A 22,733-nucleotide genomic window follows, 5' to 3' on the forward strand; every position below is an offset into this window, starting at 1 on the left:
CAAAGTAAGGAGCCGAAGGAGGCACTTTTGGGGGCTGAGTGACAGTGCTGTACAAGCAGAAGAAAGGACCCCTGCCCACCGCCCCTCCCCACCCAGCTCCATCGTCACCACCTAACATCCTCTGTGTCCCCCTCCGTGATCCGTCCCCTCCCCTCCAGCCCACACCACTCACCCCCACCCTGCCCCTGCGAGCTTAGCTCCTTGGGACAGAGGTTTTGTTTTGGGGGTCAATGCCAAGTCCACAGCTCCTAGGACAGAGCTCAGCAGGCCCCCAAGAGATACTTGTTAAATCAGCAAATGAACTTTCCAGGGATCCCACAAAGGAACTCTGAGGCTGTGGACAACTGGGCATCATGGTTGGCCAAGGGAGAAGGCCACGTTCAGGGGGCGTCCAGAGGGCTTTGTTGTCATTGCTGCTTCAGCCATGGGTCCCTTTTAGACTGAATAGCTCCTAAGCCTGCTCTTCGCTTCTCTAGGCGGGAACAGGCCTGGTTCTCTGCTTCCCTGTGAGGCCTGGGCTAGGTGAGAGGGCCCATCAGGAAGGAGCTCGGATGTTTGCAGAGTCGGGGATCGGGGATGAGGTCAGGAATTGGGGCTCCTCAGCCCAGGGAGGCCCAGGATCCAGGAGGCGGAAGGGGCTCCCAGGAGGGGGTTGGGGGAGAACACGGCCTGCTGCCACATCTGGTCCCCAGACCCTGGCGGGGGGTGGGGAGGGGCTGCACTGTGAGAGGGGTCCGCCGCCCCCTCTCCTCTGCAGGGGAGGGGGGAGGCTGGCTGCCCAGCTCGAGAGAGGGGCAGGAGGGTGTCCCTGCTCCATGAACTCACCATGCCTGGATCAGCCTGGGTGAGTGAGTGAGTGTGTGTGTGTGTGTGTGCCCACGCGTGCACATGTAGGACAGAGAGCGTGGCCTATGTCCATCCATGCTGGCTGGGCCAACTGGGGCACCCGTGCATTTATCTGAGGGTGATTTTTTTTTTTTTGTCTTTTTAGGGCCTCACCTGTGGCATATGGAGGTTCCCAGGCTAGGGGTCGAATCAGAGCTGTAGCCACCAGCCTACACCACAGCCACAGCCACGCGGAACCATGTCTGTGACCCACACCACAGCTCACGGCAACGCCAGATCCTTAATCCGCTAAGCAAGGCCAGGGATCAAACCATGACCTCACAGATACTAGGCAGATTCTTAACCCGCTGAGCCACGACGGGAACTCCTGAGGGTGTAGTTATGAGTGGGTGTGCATGCGTGCGTGCGAAAGAGACAGAGAGAGAGAGACCGCGGGTGTGTCTAGATGTGTGCGAAGCTTCATTCACACCTTCTGGGGGTTCAATACCTACTTTGCTGGGTGGGCAAACCCAGATCTCCAAAGTGTGAGTGACAAGACAACCCTCTCGTGCCCTGCCCCGCTGCTGGGAATTTAGGGCCAGAAACTCCAAACCGCAGGGGCTGGGCCCTCCCCAGGAAGGCAGGACTCTCTTGGTCTGTGTTTGCATGCCTCTGCGCACCGGCCTCTCACCCTCTCCCTGGGCATCCCACTTTGGACACCCACACACACTGAGAGCTGCCTCCTGGACCCTTTGGTGCCCTGGTTCTGGACCCACAGAGAGAGCTGCCTCCATCAGCCGGGCCCTTCCTGCCTTCGGGCTTCCTCCCCTCCCCCAGGGTAGAGGGCAGAAAATTCAGGGAGATTTTTCTTTTGGGACTCAGTGCCCCAAGTTGTCTCATAATGGGGACAGAATCCCTGAGAGTCAGGGTACACAGGACCATTGCTTTATACACAAGAAACCGGTCCAAGGTCACACACAGGCAGGGGCTGAGCTAGAACTGAAGGCCCGGGTCTGGGGCCCCAGTTCAGCTCCTTTTCCTATTCTCTGCCTGTGTGTGTGTGTGTGTGTGTGTGTGTTTGCCTTTTCTAGGGCCGTGTCCACGGCATATGAAGGTTCCCAGGCTAGGGGTTGAATCGGAGCTGTAGCCACCGACCTATGCCAGAGACAGCCATGTGGAATCCGAGCCGCGTCTGCAACCTACACACCACAGGTCACGGCAATGCCGGATCTGAGCAAGGTCAGGGATCGAACCTACAACCTCATGGTTCCTAGTCGGCTTCATTAACCACTGAGCCATGATGGGAACTCCTTCTCTGCCTCTCTTTGCTTAAGGCTCGAATCTATTTATCCACCCTTCCCACCCAAGCAAATAGCAGCGCATCTGAAAGACAGAACTCTAAGGAGAGGTGAGGCCCTGGGACAGGTGAGCTTTGATGGTACGGGAGGGAAGCCGGCTCGGGGAGCATGTGTCCTCCTCAGCCCTGGGGTCCAAGGGGGTACTCACTGCTGTTAGCCAGGACAAAGCTGCCACACTCCTGGGAATGATTGCCAGACTGGTCTGTCATGTTGATGCTGAAAATGTCGTCAGCCATGAATTGGAACACATCCATGTGGCATGTGTACTCCGCATGCGTGGCATTGCGGGTGGACAGGCGGAGGCTGCAAGAGGTCACCTCTTCCTCCATTTCTCCATACAGGTCTTGCCTTCAAGGACAGAGGAGCCGGTCACGGCAGGAAGGCCAGAGGGGTTCAGGGCACAGGGCCAGGGCTGAAGCCCAGAATCGTGGGACTGGGAGGGCTTTGAGGTGGGGCTAGGGGTCCCCTGGTCCAACCACCCCTTTCCCAGGAAAGGGACACCCTTCCCTGAGGCAGCCCTGGTGGATGGCATCCAGGCGTGGCTTTGCATGCCTCCAGGGGACTGGGAACTCACTACCTCGTTTAAGGCAGCACTTTTTTTTTAATTTTTAAATTTTTATTTATTTATTTTTTTTTTGCTGCACCTGCAGCATGTAGAAGTTCCTGGGCCAGGAACTGAACCCGTGCCACAGCAGTAACAATACTGGGTCATTAACTGCTAGGTCACCAGGGAACTCCCAAGGGCAGCTGCTTTTAACTTGGGAAATTTGGACCATTCTTGCCTGGACCGAGCCTAAATCTATCCCTGTCAGTTCCATCAACTGAATTGCTGTCCCACAGAAAGGATACTAACCATTTCTGGTCTTGTCTCCTTCCTGCCCTCCTTCTGTCCAACATCTGCTGAACCAAATGAACTTCATCCTTTGCTTTGAGTCTACTTACAGGGAAGGTGATGGTATAAGATTGTGGGGGAAATGTTCTGGCTTTTTAACAGCCGCTGGGCAGAAATGGTGGGTTTTGAAGTATATAGGAGTTCACCAGATATCTACTTCCCTACCTACATCTTCAGGCTATGAATGTAACCACCCTCCAGGGCTAGTACGGATCTGTGGATTCAATTCTCTGATAAATATTTGCTGGACTAGAAACGCTGATGGAATAAAGGCTCTCCAAACTCTTGCACAGCAGCCAGAGGGACCTTTAAAATCTCCCTGTCACCCCCATGCCTAAAACCCTCAAGTGGCATCTCATCACCCACACAATAAAAGCTTGTCCCTGCCTACCTCTCACCTTCTTCACTTATTGTTCTCCCTCCCATTGGCTCGCTCTGCTCTGGCCACGACTTCCTGGCTATTCCTCAAACTCACCAGTCCACCTCAGGACCTTTGCACATACAGTGGCCTCTGCCTGGAATGCCCTTTCCCCAGCTCCCTGGCTGCCTCCTTCTCACTCAGACAGGCCTGCCCCTGACCACCCTGGCTAGGGCAAACTCTCCCTCCATGTCTCTTGCTCTGTACCCCAGGGTCAAAGTTCCTGAACTTGAGAGCCTCCATTATTCTCAGAAAGCATCCTGTTGACTGTTTGCATGTTTATTGCCAGCCACTTCCCACTGCAGTGTGGCAGCTGTCTCCCCAGCCGCTCCCCACTGCAAGGTGGCAGCTGCAGGAGAGCTGGAACCTTGTCAGTTGGAGGCTCTGCTAAGCCCCCAGTGCCTGCAAGTGTCTGGCAAGAGCTTAATAAAAATAATCTGAACAAGCAAGTGAATGAATGAATGAATGAATGAATGAAGAATTGGTGGTGACGGGGTGAAAGCTGTCTGTTCTTTATCCTGGACAGCATACGGACAGAGTCTCTCCTTGACCAGGCTCAGCTCAGGGCCCTTGGAACTCTCTTCTCAACTAGCCCCTGACTTTGGGGCTTTCAGGCTCATCTCCGCATTGTCTTAATTTTAGCAAGAATCCTGCTACATCAGCTCAGCCCGAATCTTTCATCCTTGATATCTGATCAAGTTCCTCCTCCTCCACCATCCCTCCCAGGTGATATCTGACGGCCCTGGGCTGTCATCGGCAAGAACCCTGTCAGGCCAGGTCAGCCAGAACCCCCCTTACCTCTGAGATTTCCTCTTAGTAACTTTCCATTCATTGACCTTGACTATAAAGTCCCAATTTTCCTCGTATCAGAGCTGAGTCCAATCTCTCCTCCCTACGGCAACCCCCCATGCCATCCCTACACCTACCATGAGGGTCTAGAATAAAGCTTGCCTTACGATTCTTTAACAAGTGCAATGAACAATGTTTTCATTAAAACATATGCACAAATATTTGCATATTGACCCATGGATGTGGGGGGTCAGACTGCCTATATTCAAATCTCAGCTTGGAACGGTTCCATTCACTAGCTGTGTGACCTCGAGCAAACTGCATGACCTCTCTGAACCCTAGTGTCCTCGTTTGTAAAATGGAAGTAATAATCATGAGGATAGGAAGTGATGGTTCACAGGAAGTGTAGCAGGATGCCGGGCATGTAATGCAGTGCTCAAAAAAAAAAAAAAAAAAAAAAAATCTCGTGAGAGTCTGGTCATCCTGAGGTCTCAAAACCACAGTCAAGCCTATGTGGTTAGAGAGAGGATGGCCTTTGGGGCCCTGCTTAGGCATCTGTAAGATGGGTATAGTGAGTGCCAGCTCAAGGTCTTTCTTGGGGTGAAACCAAATGCAGTTGGTGAAATGACCCCTCCCCCAGGAAGTGGCAGATATTATTTATAATGCCAAACCACCTCGCTGGCACGGTAGGTGCAACTCAGTCTGTGGTCTCCGGCGGTCCAGCTCCCATCCCAGCCTTCCAGGGCCACTCCAAATAGCATCCCTGCGGCTGCCGAGGCCCAGCCACTTACCAGGTGAGGGTGAGCGCGCTGGGGTGCAGGGTCCACGTCTCCAGGACGCAGGTGACGGTGTGTAAGTAATCGGTGTAGCAGACGAGGTCTGAGCAGCCCCAGGCTGGAGGGTCAAGGGAAACAGAGGCCTTGGTGGGGGGCTGGTGGGGTGGAGGCGGGGGCTGTAGGGCTCGTTACCCCCTCACTCCTCGAGGGCTGGAGGATGAGTGAAAGCAGGGGTCCCAGGGCCAGGGTGAATATGGCGACCCGAGGGCCATAAAGATAGGGGCTAGGGCAATGGAGTCTTTGCCACCCGAGAATTCCATTTCTGATCCCCCAAAGTTTCAAGGCTGGCTGTGGAGACCAGACTCTCCTAATGCAAAGCATCATAAACTAAGCAGGTCCCCACCCAGCCCTCTCCCCAGGAGCCCCGCATCCAGCCACCTGGTCAGCACCCCTCCCAGCCTGTCTCCCCCGCGTGTCCCGAACATCCCAATCTCGGGCGAATCCGCACATCTCGCGAGAGTTCATGCAGCCAATGAGAGTGGCTGAAAGGACCTCAAAACCCGGCCAAGGAGTCCCCTGTTTCCTGCAGCAGGTCCAAGACAGGACGCGGAACTCAGTGACCCGGTGGTGCTTCGAGGGAGGCAGAAAACTTCAGGAAACCGAGAAGCCTGGGAATACTTTCGCCAAACCATCTGTTATCATCCTACTGTCCTAAACCACTATCACCACCACAGCCAAGGGACTCAGGTATGGCCCCCTCAAGCCACTGTGTTGGAAAATGCGACACTCTCCCGCCTCCACATTAAATGCCTCGCTTTGTTCTACAAATATAGATGGGATCATAATCGAAATTTTGTTAAATGGTTGACAAATTCCATTTAATACGTTTTAGTTGAGTTTTACTCTGTAAGATCAAGGGCCAGTGCGGCTCCTCTCCCTTCCCCCCACCCCCACTATTTACCCGAAATTCATTCCCCTTTTAAGTGGATTCATTTTTCGTGGCTTTTCCTCCCCTGTTTTTCCTTGACTATTATTAGACGATCCAGGGGACGCGGTAGGACATTCCTCCTGGGGCTCTGTCAAGGTCAGAAGCTGGATTCGGACCCGAGAATGTTGTTGCTGGAAACATCCATTTAGTCCACTCCCATCACCATTTTACAGATGAGAACCCTGAGGCTCTGAGACTGAACCACACCTCTTGTCTCTCTCGGTCTGGGTTGCTGAGACCCTGGAAAGTCAACTGATCTGTGCTAGGTCTTCACGGCCACACACTGCAGACATTGCTAATGGATCAGGAACTGAGGATTCTCAGGGGCCTCAGAATCCTTTTCTGCACAGTTGAGTGGCTCCAGGCAGCCACGACCAACAGAGCTGAGATGTGGGGATGAATCCTGTTTTAGGAGGAAGCTCCCCTCAGGAGGAACCAGGGCCGGTGGGTGGGCACAGAGAGGCTGGTTAAGAAGAGGGATTCTGGCAGGACCAAAACCCACGTGGCTGCATCCTCTCCAAGTTTATAGTCTGGTTGTTTCCCTCTCAGGCTTCCAGAACTTGGAGAGGTGCTGCCATTCCTAGGTAGGTTCAAGGCCACAAAGGGACAGATTTCATCCCAAACTTGGAGACACTGGGGAGGGGGCAGCACCCCCGCAACTAGTGTGGACGTGGCATCACAAACCAAAGAGCAAAAAAACCCAGCCACCTGATGGTACCTTGACCTCCGGGCAGAGAGCCCCGGGGCCACCCCTGGCCCAGGGTTATCACAGTGCGGGAGGCAGTGAGAACCATGAAAGGAGGACATGTGACAAGACTGCTTTGAGGCTCTATTTGTAAGCTGGCGACAGTGGCTCCCTAGAGGGCGTGGAGGTATTTAGATGGTATCACTCCAGTGCAGCCCACGCTGCCTGCATGTGGCGCTCACTCAATAAAAGCAGTTAAGACCATGGGAATCAGGCAGATTTGGGGATCAAACCCAGGTCTGCCAATGCCTGGCTGTGTGGCCATGGACCTGCTCCTTACCCTCAGCTGAGAACTGGGCAACACTGCAACCCAGACCATACATGCTGGAATGAGGATGCACAGCGCCCAGGACAGAGCAAGGGATTGTTCTTTGTGCCCATGGGGCAGGGGTCGGGGGGTGGGTAGAGTGGCAGCAGGGGACCCGAAGGCCCTTTCGAGCCAGGACAGGGTGCTGACCACTCGGAAGGAAAGATAAAGGAGCCTGACATCTGTTTCCTGAAGGAGCTATCTGAGGCTCTGACTTTCGGTAAAAACCAGAAAGAAATGCAGCTGAGTCAGCAGAGCGGCGGCTGAGGCCCGCATTCGAGCCTGTGTGCTGTGTCCTCCTCATCTGGGAAGGCTTCTCGGATCTTTCAGCCCTGACTGCGCCCTCAAGTCTAACTCCTGGCCTTTCCCAGCTCAGGTCTCTAGCCTCTCTCCCTCTGACTGGAGCATCTTCTGGTGCTCCGAAACTGCCGGCTAAGGCTTTGGCTACTTTTGTCTCCCTGCCCCTCACCCCACGGCTGGGGAATATCAGTGCTGGCAGTGGATCCAGTGATTGCTGAAAAACATCTCCTGGGAGATGAGGACAAACGGAGGTTAGACCACAGGCAGGACGTCCTCCCTCTGAGAAGTGGGAGCCAGCCAAGGCAGAGAGCCATGGAAATGAAGGCTGAAGCCTCTCATCCCTCCCCGAACCCACAGTGAGACGTGGAGACCCAGGGCGGTGGGCTGGGCCATGTGGGACGCCCGTGAACCACTTCCGGACGATGGAGCTCCCTGGCTGGACGGGTCCTGGATAACGCAGAGATGGCGACAGCCACAAGTGGACAGATGCCACAGACTGCGACCCTGTGGCCTCTAGCCTGGCCCTGGAGCCCACGAGGCCAGCCCGGCCACTCCCTGACCTGCGGCCCCTGGAACAGCTACTTACCTCCCTGGAGCAGCAGCAGGAGCAAAGGAGCAGCCCAGCCACACAGCATGCTGCCTCCTGGAGCCTGGAAGAGACACATGGAGAGAGGGTAGGCCCAGGCCTGGGGACCAGGGGACCCCAAACAGCCCCCCTCAGGTTCCCCTCCCTCCTTTGGAAGACTTGTCTCAGATGCTTGGGGTCATTTCCAAAAAGCATGAGTTCAAGGGGCCCTTGGACGCCCCCAAGGATTCCTGTCCCTTAGAAGTGGCTGATTCTGGCTGATTCTGTTCCCGTCGTGGCACAGCAGAAACGAATCCGACTAGGAACCGTGAGGTTGCGGGTTCGATCCCTGGCCTCGCTCAGTGGGTTAAGAATCCCGTGTTGCCGTGAGCTGTGGTGTAGGTCACAGACGCGGCTCGGATCCTGCGTTGCTGTGGCTCTGGCGTAGGCCGGTGGCTGCAGCTCCGATTCGACCCCTAGCCTGGGAACCTCCATATGCTGCTAATGTGGCCCTAAAAAGCAAAAAATATATATGTGTGTGTGTGTATGTGTATAAAATACCACACTCTTAAAAAACAAAGTGGCTGATTCATTCAATACCAACCCTAAGATTATTGCTGTGCCCAAGATCCCCTTGTACCACATAATTCTGTATTTTCCTTAAAACTCTTAATTTATTAAATATTGTATATGTGCTAATAGTCCTTTGCTACACATTTAAAATTTAATATATATTAAAATAATACCTAACCCTTAAAAAAAAAAAAAAAAAGAAAAGGAAGGGGCTGATTCGATCCCTTGGAGTCCCACCCAAAGCCTTCTTCCTGGGACCCCAGCTCAGCCACAAAGGAGATGGGGGGTGAAAGGGGGAGGGGCTTGCTGCTCCTCCGCCCCTGCTAAGCCTGTCTCTGCAGCATGATGGGTGCATGATTATCCATCTAGACGAGGAAGAGGGAGGCAGGGAGGGGACAGTGGCTTGGCACGTGGTTATTTGATGAGCAGCCAACTGAGTCCTCCTTCCCACCCAACGCCCATGTGGGCCTTAGCCCACGTAACTGGCTTCTTACTGAAAGATGAATCCAAGATGAGCCCACAAAGGAGACCCCCACTGATTACCTGAGATAAGCTTAGCCCAGGAATGAGGCTTCTGACTCCACCACAGAGCCCACCCACGTCAGTCCATCGGCCAGCACACCAGGCAACCCAGGCCTGACCACACGAAAGCGCCCTGGACGCCCTGGTCTGCAGGATGGAGAGACCTCTTTGGAGACCAGAGGCAGCCTGTCCAGGAAGAGGAGACTTCAGTGCTCCGGGCAGAGGAATAACCCACCTGGCTGGTAATGCCAGGCTCTCGCTGGCCCTTGGCCTGTTGCACTTCCAGCTCTGTGTCTGCTTAGGGAGGGGGCAGCCAGAGGCCAGTGGGTCCAAGAGCCCGACCCAGACTGACCCCCCAGGACAAGAGATGGAGCTGGAACAGGAGCCTAGAGGGCTGACCCACGCAGGGACCCCATCACACACATGGCTTCTTCTGAACCCCATCCCGGGTTGGTGTTACAGACACTGCTCTGGCCCCATCAAGAGCTCCCTCTGAGTCCCTAACAAGTCACCAAGCAGGCAGTGAGGAGCACAGAAAGGTTCAGCTGTGTGGCTCTGGGCTGGTCACGTCCCCTCTCTGAGCCTTGTAAATACAGGTGGTAAAATAAAGCCTGCTTCTAGGATCCTTGGGCGAATTCAGACTCTATTTGCAGCCATGCTGGGCCCCCGGCAGAGCTCTTGACAGGTAAACATTTAAGAAACAGTGATGGATATAGACTTTAGACTGGAAATGGAGGGACCCCCTGAATCCTGTAGCCAAGAGGTCCCCAAATGTCTCATCATGAAAGAATGAAATAATGCTCTTTGCAGCACACGCATGGACCTAGCGATTCTCATACTAAATGAAGTCAGAATGAGAAAGAAAATATCACACGATGTCACTTACATGTGGAATCTAAAATATGTCAGAAATGAACAGATCCATGAAACAGAAACAGACTCACCGATACAGAGAACAGACTTGTGGTTGCCAAGGGGGAGGTGGGTTGGGGGAGGGGAGGATTGGGAGTGTGGGGTTACCAGATGCAAACTATTGTATTTAGCATATGGGTAATAAGGTCCTACTGTGTAGCACAGGGAATTATGTTGAATATCCTATGATAAACCATAATGGAAAAGAATATGAAAAAGCGTGTATACTTATGTAGAACTGAATTTGCTGTATACAGAAATGAATACAACATGGTAAATCAACTCTCCTTCAATAAAATGAAGTTTTAAAAAATTCTAGAGGCGTTCCTGTCGTGGCGCAGCAGCAACGAATCCAACTAGGAACCATGAGTTTGCGGGTTTGATCCCTGGCCTTGCTCAATGGGTTAAGGATCCGGTGTTGCGGAGAGCTGTGGTGTAGGTCGCAGGCGTGGCTTGGATCCTGCGTTGCTGTGGCTGTGGTGTAGGCTGGCAGCTGGAGCTCTGATTCAACTCCTAGCCTGGGAGCCTCCATATGCCGTGGGTGCGGCCCTAAAAAGCAAAAATAAAACAAAATATTTTTAAAATTCTAGAAAAATCTCATGTTCAAAATGTTGGCCATATTTGTAGATAATGTGCACTATTACTTATTTTAATGTATTTTCTATAAATGAATCCACTTAAAAATTTCACTCCAACCTCAATCTAATCAAGAATGCCCATAGTGGTGTATTTTTTTCCCCAACACACTTTATTTTTTTTTTATTTGGTTTTTTGTTTTGTTTTTTTTTTTTGCTTTTTAGGGCCACACCTGCGTCATATAGAAGTTCTCAGGCTAGAGGACAAAATCAGAGCTACAGCTTCCGGCCCACGTCACAGACAAATGATAATAATAGTTTAGCCACAAAATAATAATAGTTTAGCCATTCAGCAAAGTCAGGTTCCTCCTCGAGATTTATAGATAATATTTCTGAGCCATGGCCTTTGAGCCATTTTGCAAAGACTGAAGCCACCACCAGCCCGGCGGAAAAAGTTAACTGCCTGCTGCCCACAAGCGCTTAGACCCCAGACAGGCTGGAACCGGAAGGTCGAGGATGCTGTCTCCCAATGACATCATCACCAACCAATCAGAAGAACGTCCACGAGCTGACCACGCCCCGCTCCTTGAACCCTGTAAGACTCCTCACTACCCGCTCCAGGGCAGGTAGTTTTGAGAGCATTCGCCTGCCGTGGCCCCAAAGCTATGCTTTTCTACTTCACCCCAAACGCCTTCTCTGCGTTTCTCCTCTTCCCCGGTGGACAGAGGTTGAGTTTCAGCAACAGCCTTGTCACGGATCTGGCATCGCTCTTCATGTCACTCCCAACAGCTCCAACTGGGCCCACCAGATAAAGTAGGAACTCCTTTGCCCAGATTCAAGGCTCCTCATCCCTCCATACCCCACAGCTTTGTACAAATGACATACAGCCCCCTGGGGATGGAGGGGCTGTATCTGCTGCTTCTGAATCTTTTCTTACGAAGAGATCCTCAAACTGCCGCCGAGTTTAACCCCTCCCGCCTGGTCCTGTGAATGGATCAGGGATGGAAACCAACCCAGGCAAAGCCAAGGAGAGCAGTCAGGGAATTTTTTCTAGAACTCTATTAAAGAGGTACTCTTTGGGGTGCCAGCTGGAAGCTGGTAGCCACTTCTTAGATGAAAATGCTGTCAATCCTGAGAAATGTAGATCCAGCGTCCCCATGACAGCATTTGAGGGCCTGGATCCAGCTGTACCTGAGGTCTACACCTAGATTTTTCATTTACATAAGCCAAAAAAACCACCTTTTTTTTTTTTTTTTTTTTTTTTGAACTGTGTCTCTGGGGCTTGCCATCAAAGATACCTGATACAGTGGAATAGAGCAAAGAGCCCCAAATTTGAAGCCAACGCATCTTGGTGCAAGTAATAGCTCTTCTCTGGCCTTTCTACTCTCTGACCTGTTGTCATCTCTAAATTTGGGACAGGAATGCACACTGCACCTGGCAGTTAAGAAGAGTCAATGGGAAAGCAGATGTGAGAGTGCCGTGAACTGGAAAGCGTTGTACGAGGGGGCTGGATTCTCGTTCTTGCTGGCCAGCGTCTCCGAATCACTCACCAGCCTCCAGCATCCTAGGCCACATCATGCCTCCCTGCCTTTGCCCGAGGAAGTCCTCCTGCTAAGTCATCTCTTTGAACACCTTTCCCCCTCCAATCACTCTAAACTCAGCCTTCATGGCCCACCTGTGCTTATCCCTGCGTCCATGAAGCCATGTTGGAAGGTTCTAGAACTCCCACCACTTACTGCCTTCCGGGTTGTCACTAGTGCTTTTATCTACTTGATATTCACCCTTTACCCTGCCTCCCATTTTTTTGCTCCAATAAACATGTCTCAAAAGAAAATACCGATATCACGAACAGCAACAGGTAACTAGCATGAAACGGAGAGGCGGTGTGCATCGCAGTGGTGCAAACACAGACCTGGGGCCAGCTCGCCTCAGTTCAAATCCAGCACTGCCGTTGACACAGCTGTGTGAACTTGGGAAGTTTCATGAACCTTTCTGGGCCTCAGAGTCCTCATCTGTGAAATGGAGATAAATAAGCACTGTACCTACTTCGCAGAGTCTTTGGGAGAATGACATGTGTCAAAGTTTGTAAAGCATTTGAAACAGTTGCTGGCATATAGTAGATGTTACCTGTTTCTTTCTTTCATTTTTTTTTTTTTTTTGTCTTTTTAGGGCTGCACCCGCGGCATATGGAGGTTCCCAGGCTAGGGGTTGAATCAGAGCTACAGCTGCCAGCCTACACCACAGCCACAGCAATGTCAGATCCTTAACCCACTGAGCAAGGCCAAGGATCGAACCTACATCCTCATGGATGCTAGTCAGATTCGTTTCCCCTGGGCCAAGATGGAAACTCCTACACAAGTGTTTTGTACACAAAACAATCAACTTACCATAACATGAAATATGGCAAAATGTAGAAACTAAATTCAAGGAAAACAAAAGACAGTAATTGAATTTTAGTGAGATACCATTACTATCCCCTGCTGAAGACTCAGGAGTTGGACCTAGGCATATAGCTGGGAAAAAACTCTAATTCAAAAAGATGCATGCACCCCTGTGTTCACTGCAGCATTATTTACAATAGGCAAGACATGGAAACAACCCACATGTCCATTACAGAAGAAGGGATGAAAAGGATGTGGTACATATAAACAATGGAAGAGTCCCCATCCATGCAAAGAATGAAATAATGCCATTTACAGCAACATGGGTGGCCCTGGAGATAATCATGCTAAGTGAAGTAAGTCAGAAAAAGAAAGACAAATACCATATGATGTCCCTTACATGTGGGACCTAAAATGTGACACAAGGCATTCCTGTCTTGGCTCAGTGGTTAATGAATCCGACTAGGAACCATGAGGTTGCGGGTTTGATCCCTGGCCTTGCTCAGTGGGTTAAGGATCTGGCGTTGCCCTGAGCTGTGGTGTAGGTCGCAGACGTGGCTCGGATCCCGAGTTGCTGTGGCTGTGGCATAGGCTGGTGGCTACAGCTCCGATTAGCCCCTTAGCCTGGGAACCTCCATATGCTGTGGGAGCAGCCCTAGAAAAGGCAAAAAGACAAAATAAAATAAAATATGACACAAATGAACTTATCTACAAAACAGAAACAGATTCGCAGATGTAGAGAACAGACTTGTGGTTGCCAAGGGGGATGGATTAGTGGGGGAGGGATGGAGTGGGGTTAGCGAATACAAACTATTATATCGAGACTGGATAAACAACAAAGTCCTACTGTGTAGCACTGGGAACTGTATTCAATACCCTGTGATAAAGCATATTGGAGAAGAATATTTAAAAGAATATATATACCTGAATCACTTTGCTGTGCAGCAGTGATTTCTACAACACTGAAAATCAACTGTACCTCAGTTTACAAAAAGATTGGAAGAGAGGAGTTCCCGTCATGGCTCAGTGGTTAATGGATCCAGCTAGGAACCATGAGGTTGAGGGTTCGATCCCTGGCCTTGCTCAGTGAGTTAAGGATCCAGCGTTGCTGTGAGCTGGGGTGTAGGTCACAGACGCGGCTCGGATCCCGTGTTGCTGTGGCTCTGGTGTAGGCTGGTGGCTGCAGCTCCGATTCGACCCCTAGCCTGGGAACCTCCATGTGCTGCAGGAGCGGCCCAAGAAATGGCAAAAAGACAACAACAACAAAAAAAGAATGGAAGAGTGTGTGAAATAGTAGGAATATTGGAATCAGGTGATATAAAAATGGAGACTTCGGAAAATTAAAAAAAAAAAAAAAAAAAAAAGCAAAAAAAAACCCAACGAACTCCAGAGCTGGAGATTTAACTTGCCTTTGTTTAACTGAGGAAGTTTAAAGGGTATCGGAGAGGTGTTGGCACCAGACAGATTCTCACCCCCTCCGTCATCAGAGGATTGAAAGATATTTGAAAAGGGTCTCACTCTCTCACTAGGAGCTCCATCTACAACAGGCCATTCAGTTCTGGGCAACTTTGGCCTTGAAGGATGACATCTTCCCCTCCTGTCCCCACAGCACCAAGTAGGAACACCTCCCGGTCCCACTGCCCTTCCTGCCTTGAATTCATCCCTTTACGGGGCTTCCCACTCTGCTGACTCCCAAGGGCAACAGCAACTTATTCCCCTGATGCACCCAAACTAGCAGATACGCTTCCTGAGTGAAGGACAGAGGATGCTCTGGGGGCCCTCCACCCCTGGGAGCTCCTGCAGCAGCACCTTTCCTCTGCAGCCTCCTACGGAGGCGAGGCAGACTCCAAGCCAGGTGCCAGCTGTGTGTCCTTGGGAAAGTTCCCACCCTCTCTGATCCTCTGTTTTCTCCTCTTTGTTGTAGATGCTGAACACATTGCTTTCTGTGGAGCACTCCAGCACAGGCCTGGATGAGACAAAGCCCTTAAAGAGGTACCTATCCACCAGGCTCCGTTGTCCAGAAGGGATTTCTGAGGTTGCAGTCATTCACACTGAAAGTGAGCCAACATTCAGGAGATTCTGGGGACGGGGAAAAGATTGGGGGTAGGAAATCAGATGGAAGCCGGTGCCCTTGAGAAGACAAAGTGCTTAACTTCATAGTCAATGGGGAAATGCAAATTAAAACCACAATGACATGCCATTTAAATTTTATCAGATTAGCAAAAAAAAAAAAAAAAAAACAAGTCTGACAAAGTGACATGTTTGCTGAGGACACAGTGTAATGGGAACTCTCACAGACAGTGGAGATGTAAACGAATACATCTGGTCTGGAAAATAGGTTGGCCTGGTCTGATAAAGTCGAGCAGGTGTTTGCCCTAAAACCCAGCAATTTTACCCTGAGGTATACTGCTAAGGAAACTCTGGCGCATGTATACAAGAAGCACGGGCAGAAAAGTTTCTAGCAGCATTGATCTGAATATTGAAAAACTGGAAACAACCTAAATATCCATCAGCAAGAGAATGGAAAGATAAACGATGGTGTAATCAGTCAATGTGAAAATGAATCATAGCTTCACACAACAAAGCAAATGACTCTTACCAAAGGGGGGGGGGGGACACACCAAATAACAAAACAAAAAACCAACACACAAAAGCCCCAAAGCAAATGATTCTTTCTAGAGCAAAAGAAAAGTTAGCAAAGAACAGAGGCATCTGTTACTTAACACTACTATGTAGAGTAGCTCCATATATTGAATATTCGTGTGTCCTGAATATACAGAGAAATCCAAGGGGATGAGAAACATCAAACTATGAATAGTGTGAACAAGGAGGGGATGTGATGAAGAGGAGGGTCTTCGGGGTAAAACTGAGTGAAGCTAGGAGTTCCCGTTGTGGCTCAGTGGTTAACGAATCCAACTAGGATCCAGGAAGACGAGGGTTCGATCCCCGGCCTCGCTCAGTGGGTTAAGGATCCGGCGTTACCATGAGCTGTGGTGTAGGTCACAGATGTGGCTCGGATCCCTCATTGCTGTGGCTCTGGCATAGGCTTGGCAGCTACAGCTCCAATTAGACCCCTAGCCTGGGAACCTCCATATGCCATGGGTGCAGCCCTAAAAAGACAAACAAACAAAAACCTAAGTGAAGCTACTGTAGGTGTTGATATATTTTTCTTTATACCTTTGTGTGTGTCTAAACTATTTCAAAACATTTTAAATGTAAATGAATCCTGATTTTAAAAAATAAAATGTTAAGGGGGACTTTCATTTCTGGCTATGATGGAGTAGCTGGTATCTGACTTAGTGAGAGTAACTACTAAGAAGGAGAAAAACGCTATTAGAAAGCGTGAGAATGCAACCAAGTTAGTACTTGAGAGGCCAGGGTGCCAGAGAGAAGGAAAACGTGTTGAAATTCGGCATGCGATATCCCCTCAAATAATTTGCCAAGTCATTGTGAATGGGTTACATTCCAAGAAATCCAGCAGAAAGCACCTGGTAATAGGTTAAGAAGCTAGAAAGAGATTTTTATCAGTTTCTCAGTGCTAAGGGGAGAGTTGGAGTTCAAAGCCTGGGTGGAGGGGAAAAAAAAAAAACAAACAACCCTGCTAAAATACCCAGTTATTCAGGAAGGGATATGCTTCGGGAATAAGAAAAAAAAAATCGCATATAATTCGGCCTTCACTGCATGAAGGGAATCTGCCTACATGCTGTATCTCTGCTAGAAAAAAAAAACTAAAACCTACCTGGAAAAACCTAACTTTACCTAAAGCCTCTATATTTTTCATATACAATGCCCATCGTTTAAATTGACAAGACAAACCAGAAAATAGTAACAGCTGCCCAAAAGCCAAGAGGAAATAAATAAATAAATAGACAAGTACATACATACATACATACATACATACATACAGCTCGAAACAGATCCATCAGTGATTCAGAAAATAGCCTTGTCAGACAGAATTTAAAATAACTATGATTAGTATGTTCAGGAATTCCACCAAAAATACGGAATCTATTTGAAAGTAGAAACTCTACAGCTGAAAAAAATACAGTAACTGAAATTTTTGAGAACTTAGTAGATGGATTTAGCAACAGATTAGAAAATCAGAAGAGGGGACTGCTGCACTGGAAGAAAATAATTGGATTGAAGCATGCAGAGAACAAAGTTTTAAAAATACAGATAAGAGCAAAAGAGATGTTTGAGACCTGGGGGAGAGGTCTAACCAAAATGTATTTGGAGTTAAGAAAAAGAGGAGAGAGAACAACTCAGAAGCAATACTAGAGATACTGATTAAGAATTTTTCAGGGAGGAATTCCCATCTTAGCGCAGTGGAAACAAACCCACCTAGGAACCATGAGGTTTCGTGTTCGATCCCTGGCCTCGCTCAGTGGGCCCAGGATCCGGCATTGCCATGAGCTGTGGTGTAGGTCACAGACATGGCTCGGATCCTGCATTCCTGTGGCTCTGGCATAGGCTGGTGGCTACAGCTCCGATTCGACCCCTAGCCTGGGAACCTCCACATGCCATGGGTGCCGCCCTAAAAAGACAAAAAAAAAAAAAAAAAGAAAGAAAGAAAGAAAAAAGAATTTTTCAGGGAGTTCCCATCATGACGCAGCAGAAACGAATACAACTAGGAACCATGAGATTGTGGGTTTGATCCCTGGCCTTGCTCAGTGGGTTAGGGATCCGGCGTTGCCATGAGCTGTGGTGTAGATCGCAGAGGTGGTTTGGGTCTGGCATTGCTGTAGCTGTGATGTAGGCCAGCAGCTACAGCTCCGATTCGACCCCTAGCCTGGGAACCTCCATATGCCCAGGGTGCAGCCCTAAAAAGCAAAAAAAAAAAAAGAATTTTTCAGAACTAGCAAGAAACATCAAGCTACAGATTCAAGAAGTTCTACAACCACCCCTCCCTGACCCACAAAAAACAAATACAAAGAAAACCACATCTCAGCACATCTTAGAAAAACTATTTTAGGGAGTTCCCATTGTGGCTCAGTGGTTATTGAATCCAACTAGGAACCATGAGGTTGCGGGTTCGATCCCTGGCCTGGCTCAGTGGGTTAAGGATCCCATGTTGCTGTGGCTGTGGTGTAGGCCGGCAGCTGAAACTCCAATTCGACCCCTAGTCTGGGAACCTCCATATGCCGCGGGTGCGGCCCTAGAAAAGACAAAAAAAAAAAAAAAAAAAAAGAAAAGAAAAACTATTTTAAAAATTAAAGACAGAGAGATACTCAACATTCAACTAAGAATGTTATATTCAGCAAAAATATCCTTCAGAAAAAGAAAGCAAACTCGATATGATAACGGGCTCTGCTGAGATCCCACAGGTGACATCACCCTTAATGATGAAAATCTGAAAGCTTCCCCTCTTAAGATCAGAAGCAAGACAGGGATGTCCATTCTCTCGACTTTTATTAAACAAGGGTGTCCACACACATTGTACTGAAGGTTCTAGCGGAGCCAATCGAGCAAGACCAAGAAATAAAAGGCATCCAGATTAGGAAGAAAGAAAGAAAGAAAGCATTTCTGTTTGCAGATGATAGGCTCTTGTATATACAGCATCCTAAAGAAGCCACACCAAGAAAATAAGGTGAGAAAATAAAGCAACCCACCAACCAAACAAAAACTACGAGGGCTAATTATCAAGACTGCAGGATATAAGATTCAATATATAAAAGCAACTGTACTTTAATAAACCAGGAATTTACAATCTGAAAATGAAATTTGAAAAGTCATTTCCTTTACAGTAATACCAAGAATAAAACACACGTTTAACGTAGGGAGGACTAGATAGGTACACTAAAACCCACAAAATATTGTTGAGAGACTAATTCAAGGTCTACACAAATGGAAGGATATCCCATATTCATGGATCGGAAAACTTAATATTACTAAGACAACTCCCCCAAATGATCTACAGATTCAGGGTAATCCCTTTCAAAATCCCAGCTGGCCTTTTGGCAGAAATTGACAAGACGATCTTAAAATTCACCTGGATGGGTCACCTTGCTGTACAGCAGAAAATTGGCAGAACCCTGAAAACCCACTATCATGGAAAAAATAAACATCGTTATAAAAATAAATAAAAGAGCAAAATCAGAGATGATCCCGGAGGGGAAAAAAAATTCACATGGAGATGTAAATGCCCAGAATAAACCAAATAATCTTGAAAAAGATGAACAAAGTTGGAGGACACAGACTTCTCAATTTCAGAGCTCACTACAGAGCCATATTAACCTCCATAGTGTGGTCCTGGCTTGTTTATAGACATAGAGATCAACAGAATCAAACTGAGAGTCCAGAAAGAAGGTCATATGTTCACGTTCAGTTGCTGTTGGACAAGGCTGCCAAGACCATTCCCTGGGGGGAGAGAATAGTCTTTCAAACAGATGGTGCTCGGACACCTGGACACCCCTAAGCAATCGAATAAAACTGGACTCCCATCTCACATCATATACAAAAATCAACTCAGAATGGATCAGAGACCTGATGTGAAGAGGTAGAACTATTAAACTTTTAAAATAAAATATAGTTAGACATCTTCAGAACCAGCAGGTGAAGAACCCAACTCGGATCCATAAGGATGCAGGTTCGATCCCTGGCCTCGCTCTGTGAGTAAATATCCGACCTTGCCATGAGCTATGGTGTCGGTCTCAGATGCAGCTCGGACCTCGCAGGGCTGTGGCTGTGCTGTAGGCTGACAGCAACAGCTCCGATTTCATCCCTAGCCTGGGAACTTCCATATGCCACAGGTGTGGCCCTAAAATAAAAGAGAAAGAAAGAAAGAAAAAGGAAGGAAGAAAGAAAAAGAAAGAGACAGAAAGAGAAAGAAAAATAGTATATCTTGTATTGGACAAGTTTCTTGGACATGACACCAATGCAACAAGCAACCGAAGGAAAATAGGTAATACTCAACTATTTCCAATATTAAAACTTTGGTGCTTCCAAAGACACTATCAAGAAAGTGCAAAAAAAAAAAAAAAAAAAAAAAAAAAAAGGAGTTCCCGTCGTGGCGCAGTGCTTAACAAATCCGACTAGGAACCATGAGGTTGCGGGTTCGGTCCCTGGCCTTGCTCAGTGGGTTAAGGATCCGGCGTTGCCCTGAGCTGTGGTGTAGGTCGCAGACGTGGCTCGGATCCCGTGTTGCTGTGGCTCTGGTGTAGGCCGGTGGCTACAGCTCCGATTCAACCCCTAGCCTGGGAACCTCCATATGCCGCGGGAGCGGCCCAAGAAATAGCAACAACAACAGCAACAAAAGACAAAAAGACAAAAAAAAAAAAAGAAAAAAAAACCCACAACAATATACAGGATGGGTATCAGACACAACTTGGAATAGATTTACAAGGAGATCCTGCTGAGTAGCATTGAGAACTATGTCTAGGTACTCATAGTGCAACAGAACAAAGGGTGGGGAAAAAAAATGTATACATGTAAGGATAACTTGATCCCCTTGCTGTACAGTGGGAAAAAAAATAAATTATAAAAAAAAATTTTTTTAAATCTGCTGAAAAAAAACAACAACAATATACAGGATGGAACAAATATTTGCAAACTGTGTGTTTGCTTGTGTTCATAATATATACAGGCCCCTCAAGAGCTAAAAGACAATCCAGTTTTAAAGTCTGCAAAAGATCCGAAGAGACATATTCTCCAAGGAGATAGACTAATGACTGATAAACACATGAAAATAGGCTCATCATCATTACTCATTAGGGAACTGCAAATGAAGACCGCAGTGTGGTATCACTTCACACCAACTAGATGGCTATTTTTAAAAATGGAAAATTAAAAATGTGGCTGAGAATATAGGGGTAGAAAGAACCCTTAGACATTTGCTATAGGAATGTCAAATGACGCAGCCACTATGCAAAACGGATTTGCAGTCTCTAAAAAATGTTAATATGTGGCGTTCCCGAGGTGGCTCAGCAGAAACTGAATCTGACTAGTATCCATGAGGGCCCAGCTGCGATCCCTGGCCTCGCTCGGTGGGTTAAGGATCGGGTGTTGCCTCGAGCTGTGGTGTAGGTCGCAGACGCGGCTCGCATCTGGTGTTGCTGTGGCTGTGGTGTAGGCTGGCAGCTACAGCTCAGATTCAATCTCTAGCCTGGGAACCTCCATGGGCCACGGGTGCAGCCCTAAAAAGACAATCAATCAATCAATCAATCAATAAAGTTAATACAATGTTACCATGTGGCCAAAAAATTTGACAGCTAGAGATATAATGAAAAGAAATTAAAAACATATGTTCACCAAAAAAAAAAAAAAAGACCCTTGTACATAAATGTTCACAGCAGCATTATTTATAATAGCCCTAAACTGGAAGCAACTCAGATGTCCATCAATTGATGAATGGCCAAAGACAATTCATACACTAGGAATTTTTCACTGTAAAAATGAATCAAGTTCTGATCCATGTTTTAACCTGGATGAACTTGGAGAATTTATCTAAGGAAGCCGCCCATCGTATGAGTCCATTCAGATGAAATGTCCAGGATAGGGTGAGCCACAGACAGTAGATTAGTGGTGGCCAGGGGCTGCAGCTTTGGAGGGAGGGGGAATGAGGAGTGCTGCTAATGGGTATGGCTTTTTGGGGAGCAATTATGAATGTTCTGCAACTAGAGAGTGGGATGATGGCATAACTTTAGGAATATACTAAAAACTACTTAGCACCTTAAAGAGTGAATTTTATGGTATGTGAATTAGCTCGTAATTATGATTTTCTTTCTTTTTTTTTTTTTTTTTTTTTCTGTCTTTTTAGGGCCGCACCCGTAGCATATGGAGGTTCCCAGGCTAGGGGTCGGATGAGAGCTGTAGCCGCTGGCCTACACCACATCCCAGCCGCATCTTCGACCTCCACTACAGCTCACGGCAATGCGGGATCCTCAACCCACTGAGGGAGGCCAGGGATCGAACCTGTGTCCTCACCGATGCTAGGCAGATTTGTTTCCGCTGAGCCACAATGGGAACACCTATGAATTTCTTAAATGAAGGCAAAATATATTCTTTAGACCTCCCTCAAAAAGGCTGAGAAAATTTGTCACCTGTAACTACATCAAAAGTTCCCGTCATGATGCATCGGAAACAAATCCAACTAGGAACCATGAGGTTGTGGGTTTGATCCCTGGCCTCACTCAGTGGGTTAAGGATCTGGCATTGTCGTGAGCTGTGGTGTAGGTCACAGACGAGGCTCGGATCCCAAGTTGCTGTAGCTGTGGTGTAGCACAGCAGCTGTAGCTCCGATTAGACCCCAGCCTGGGAACTTCCATATGCCCCAGGTGCAGCCCTAAAAAGACAAAAGACCCCCCCTCCCAAAAAAGGACATATTAAAGTGAATTTTGGAGGCAAAGGGAAAATCATCTCAGATGGGAAGCAGTTCACTGTAGGAAGGAAGAGTGATAGAGTATTATAAATATAAATGAATATTAATTGCTGAAAATAAGAATGATAATGTCATATCAAGTTTAAACTATGGGCAGAATTAAAATATATTACCAGGATGCCCCAAGGATAAGAAGGTGTGAATAAAGTTAAAGGTCCCTGCATCATCGGGGACGTGATAAAAGTGCCAGTATAAGGTAGACTCCAAAAAAATCGAGTATCGATGTCATCATCTCTAAGATAAACACTGAAAGAGCTATAAAAGAAAATATAACAAACGAATAGACAGGAAACATAGAAGAGTAATTTTAAAAGCTATATTCATCTAACAATGGGACAAAGAAGAAGAAAGCAATATGCAAAGTAGATAAAGAACTCAAATGAACAGAAGATCTGACTAGACATTTTTCCAAAAAGAATATACGGATGGCC

At 48.1% G+C, this 22,733-nt stretch overlaps 1 protein-coding gene across 1 annotated transcript in view; it reads right to left on the minus strand.

Moving 5' to 3' along the window:
• Positions 1-22,733, minus strand: part of IL21R (interleukin 21 receptor) — a 44,246-nt gene that overhangs the window by 11,028 nt on the left and 10,485 nt on the right. Inside the window, exons 2-4 of the mRNA XM_021086442.2 lie at positions 7,985-8,048; positions 5,074-5,176; positions 2,332-2,531 (exon numbers count right to left, since the gene is read on the minus strand). Of these exons, the coding sequence (XP_020942101.2) occupies positions 2,332-2,531; positions 5,074-5,176; positions 7,985-8,033 (352 nt within the window). The 5' untranslated portion in view covers positions 8,034-8,048. The remainder of the gene's footprint in view (positions 1-2,331; positions 2,532-5,073; positions 5,177-7,984; positions 8,049-22,733) is intronic.

The sequence above is a fragment of the Sus scrofa genome, chromosome 3, assembly GCF_054392235.1.
Source record: "Sus scrofa isolate SSC_HxYL_T2T_F1_AM1 chromosome 3, Sscrofa_HxYL_maternal_Yorkshire_Landrace_v2.0, whole genome shotgun sequence".
Classification (NCBI taxonomy): domain Eukaryota; kingdom Metazoa; phylum Chordata; class Mammalia; order Artiodactyla; family Suidae; genus Sus; species Sus scrofa.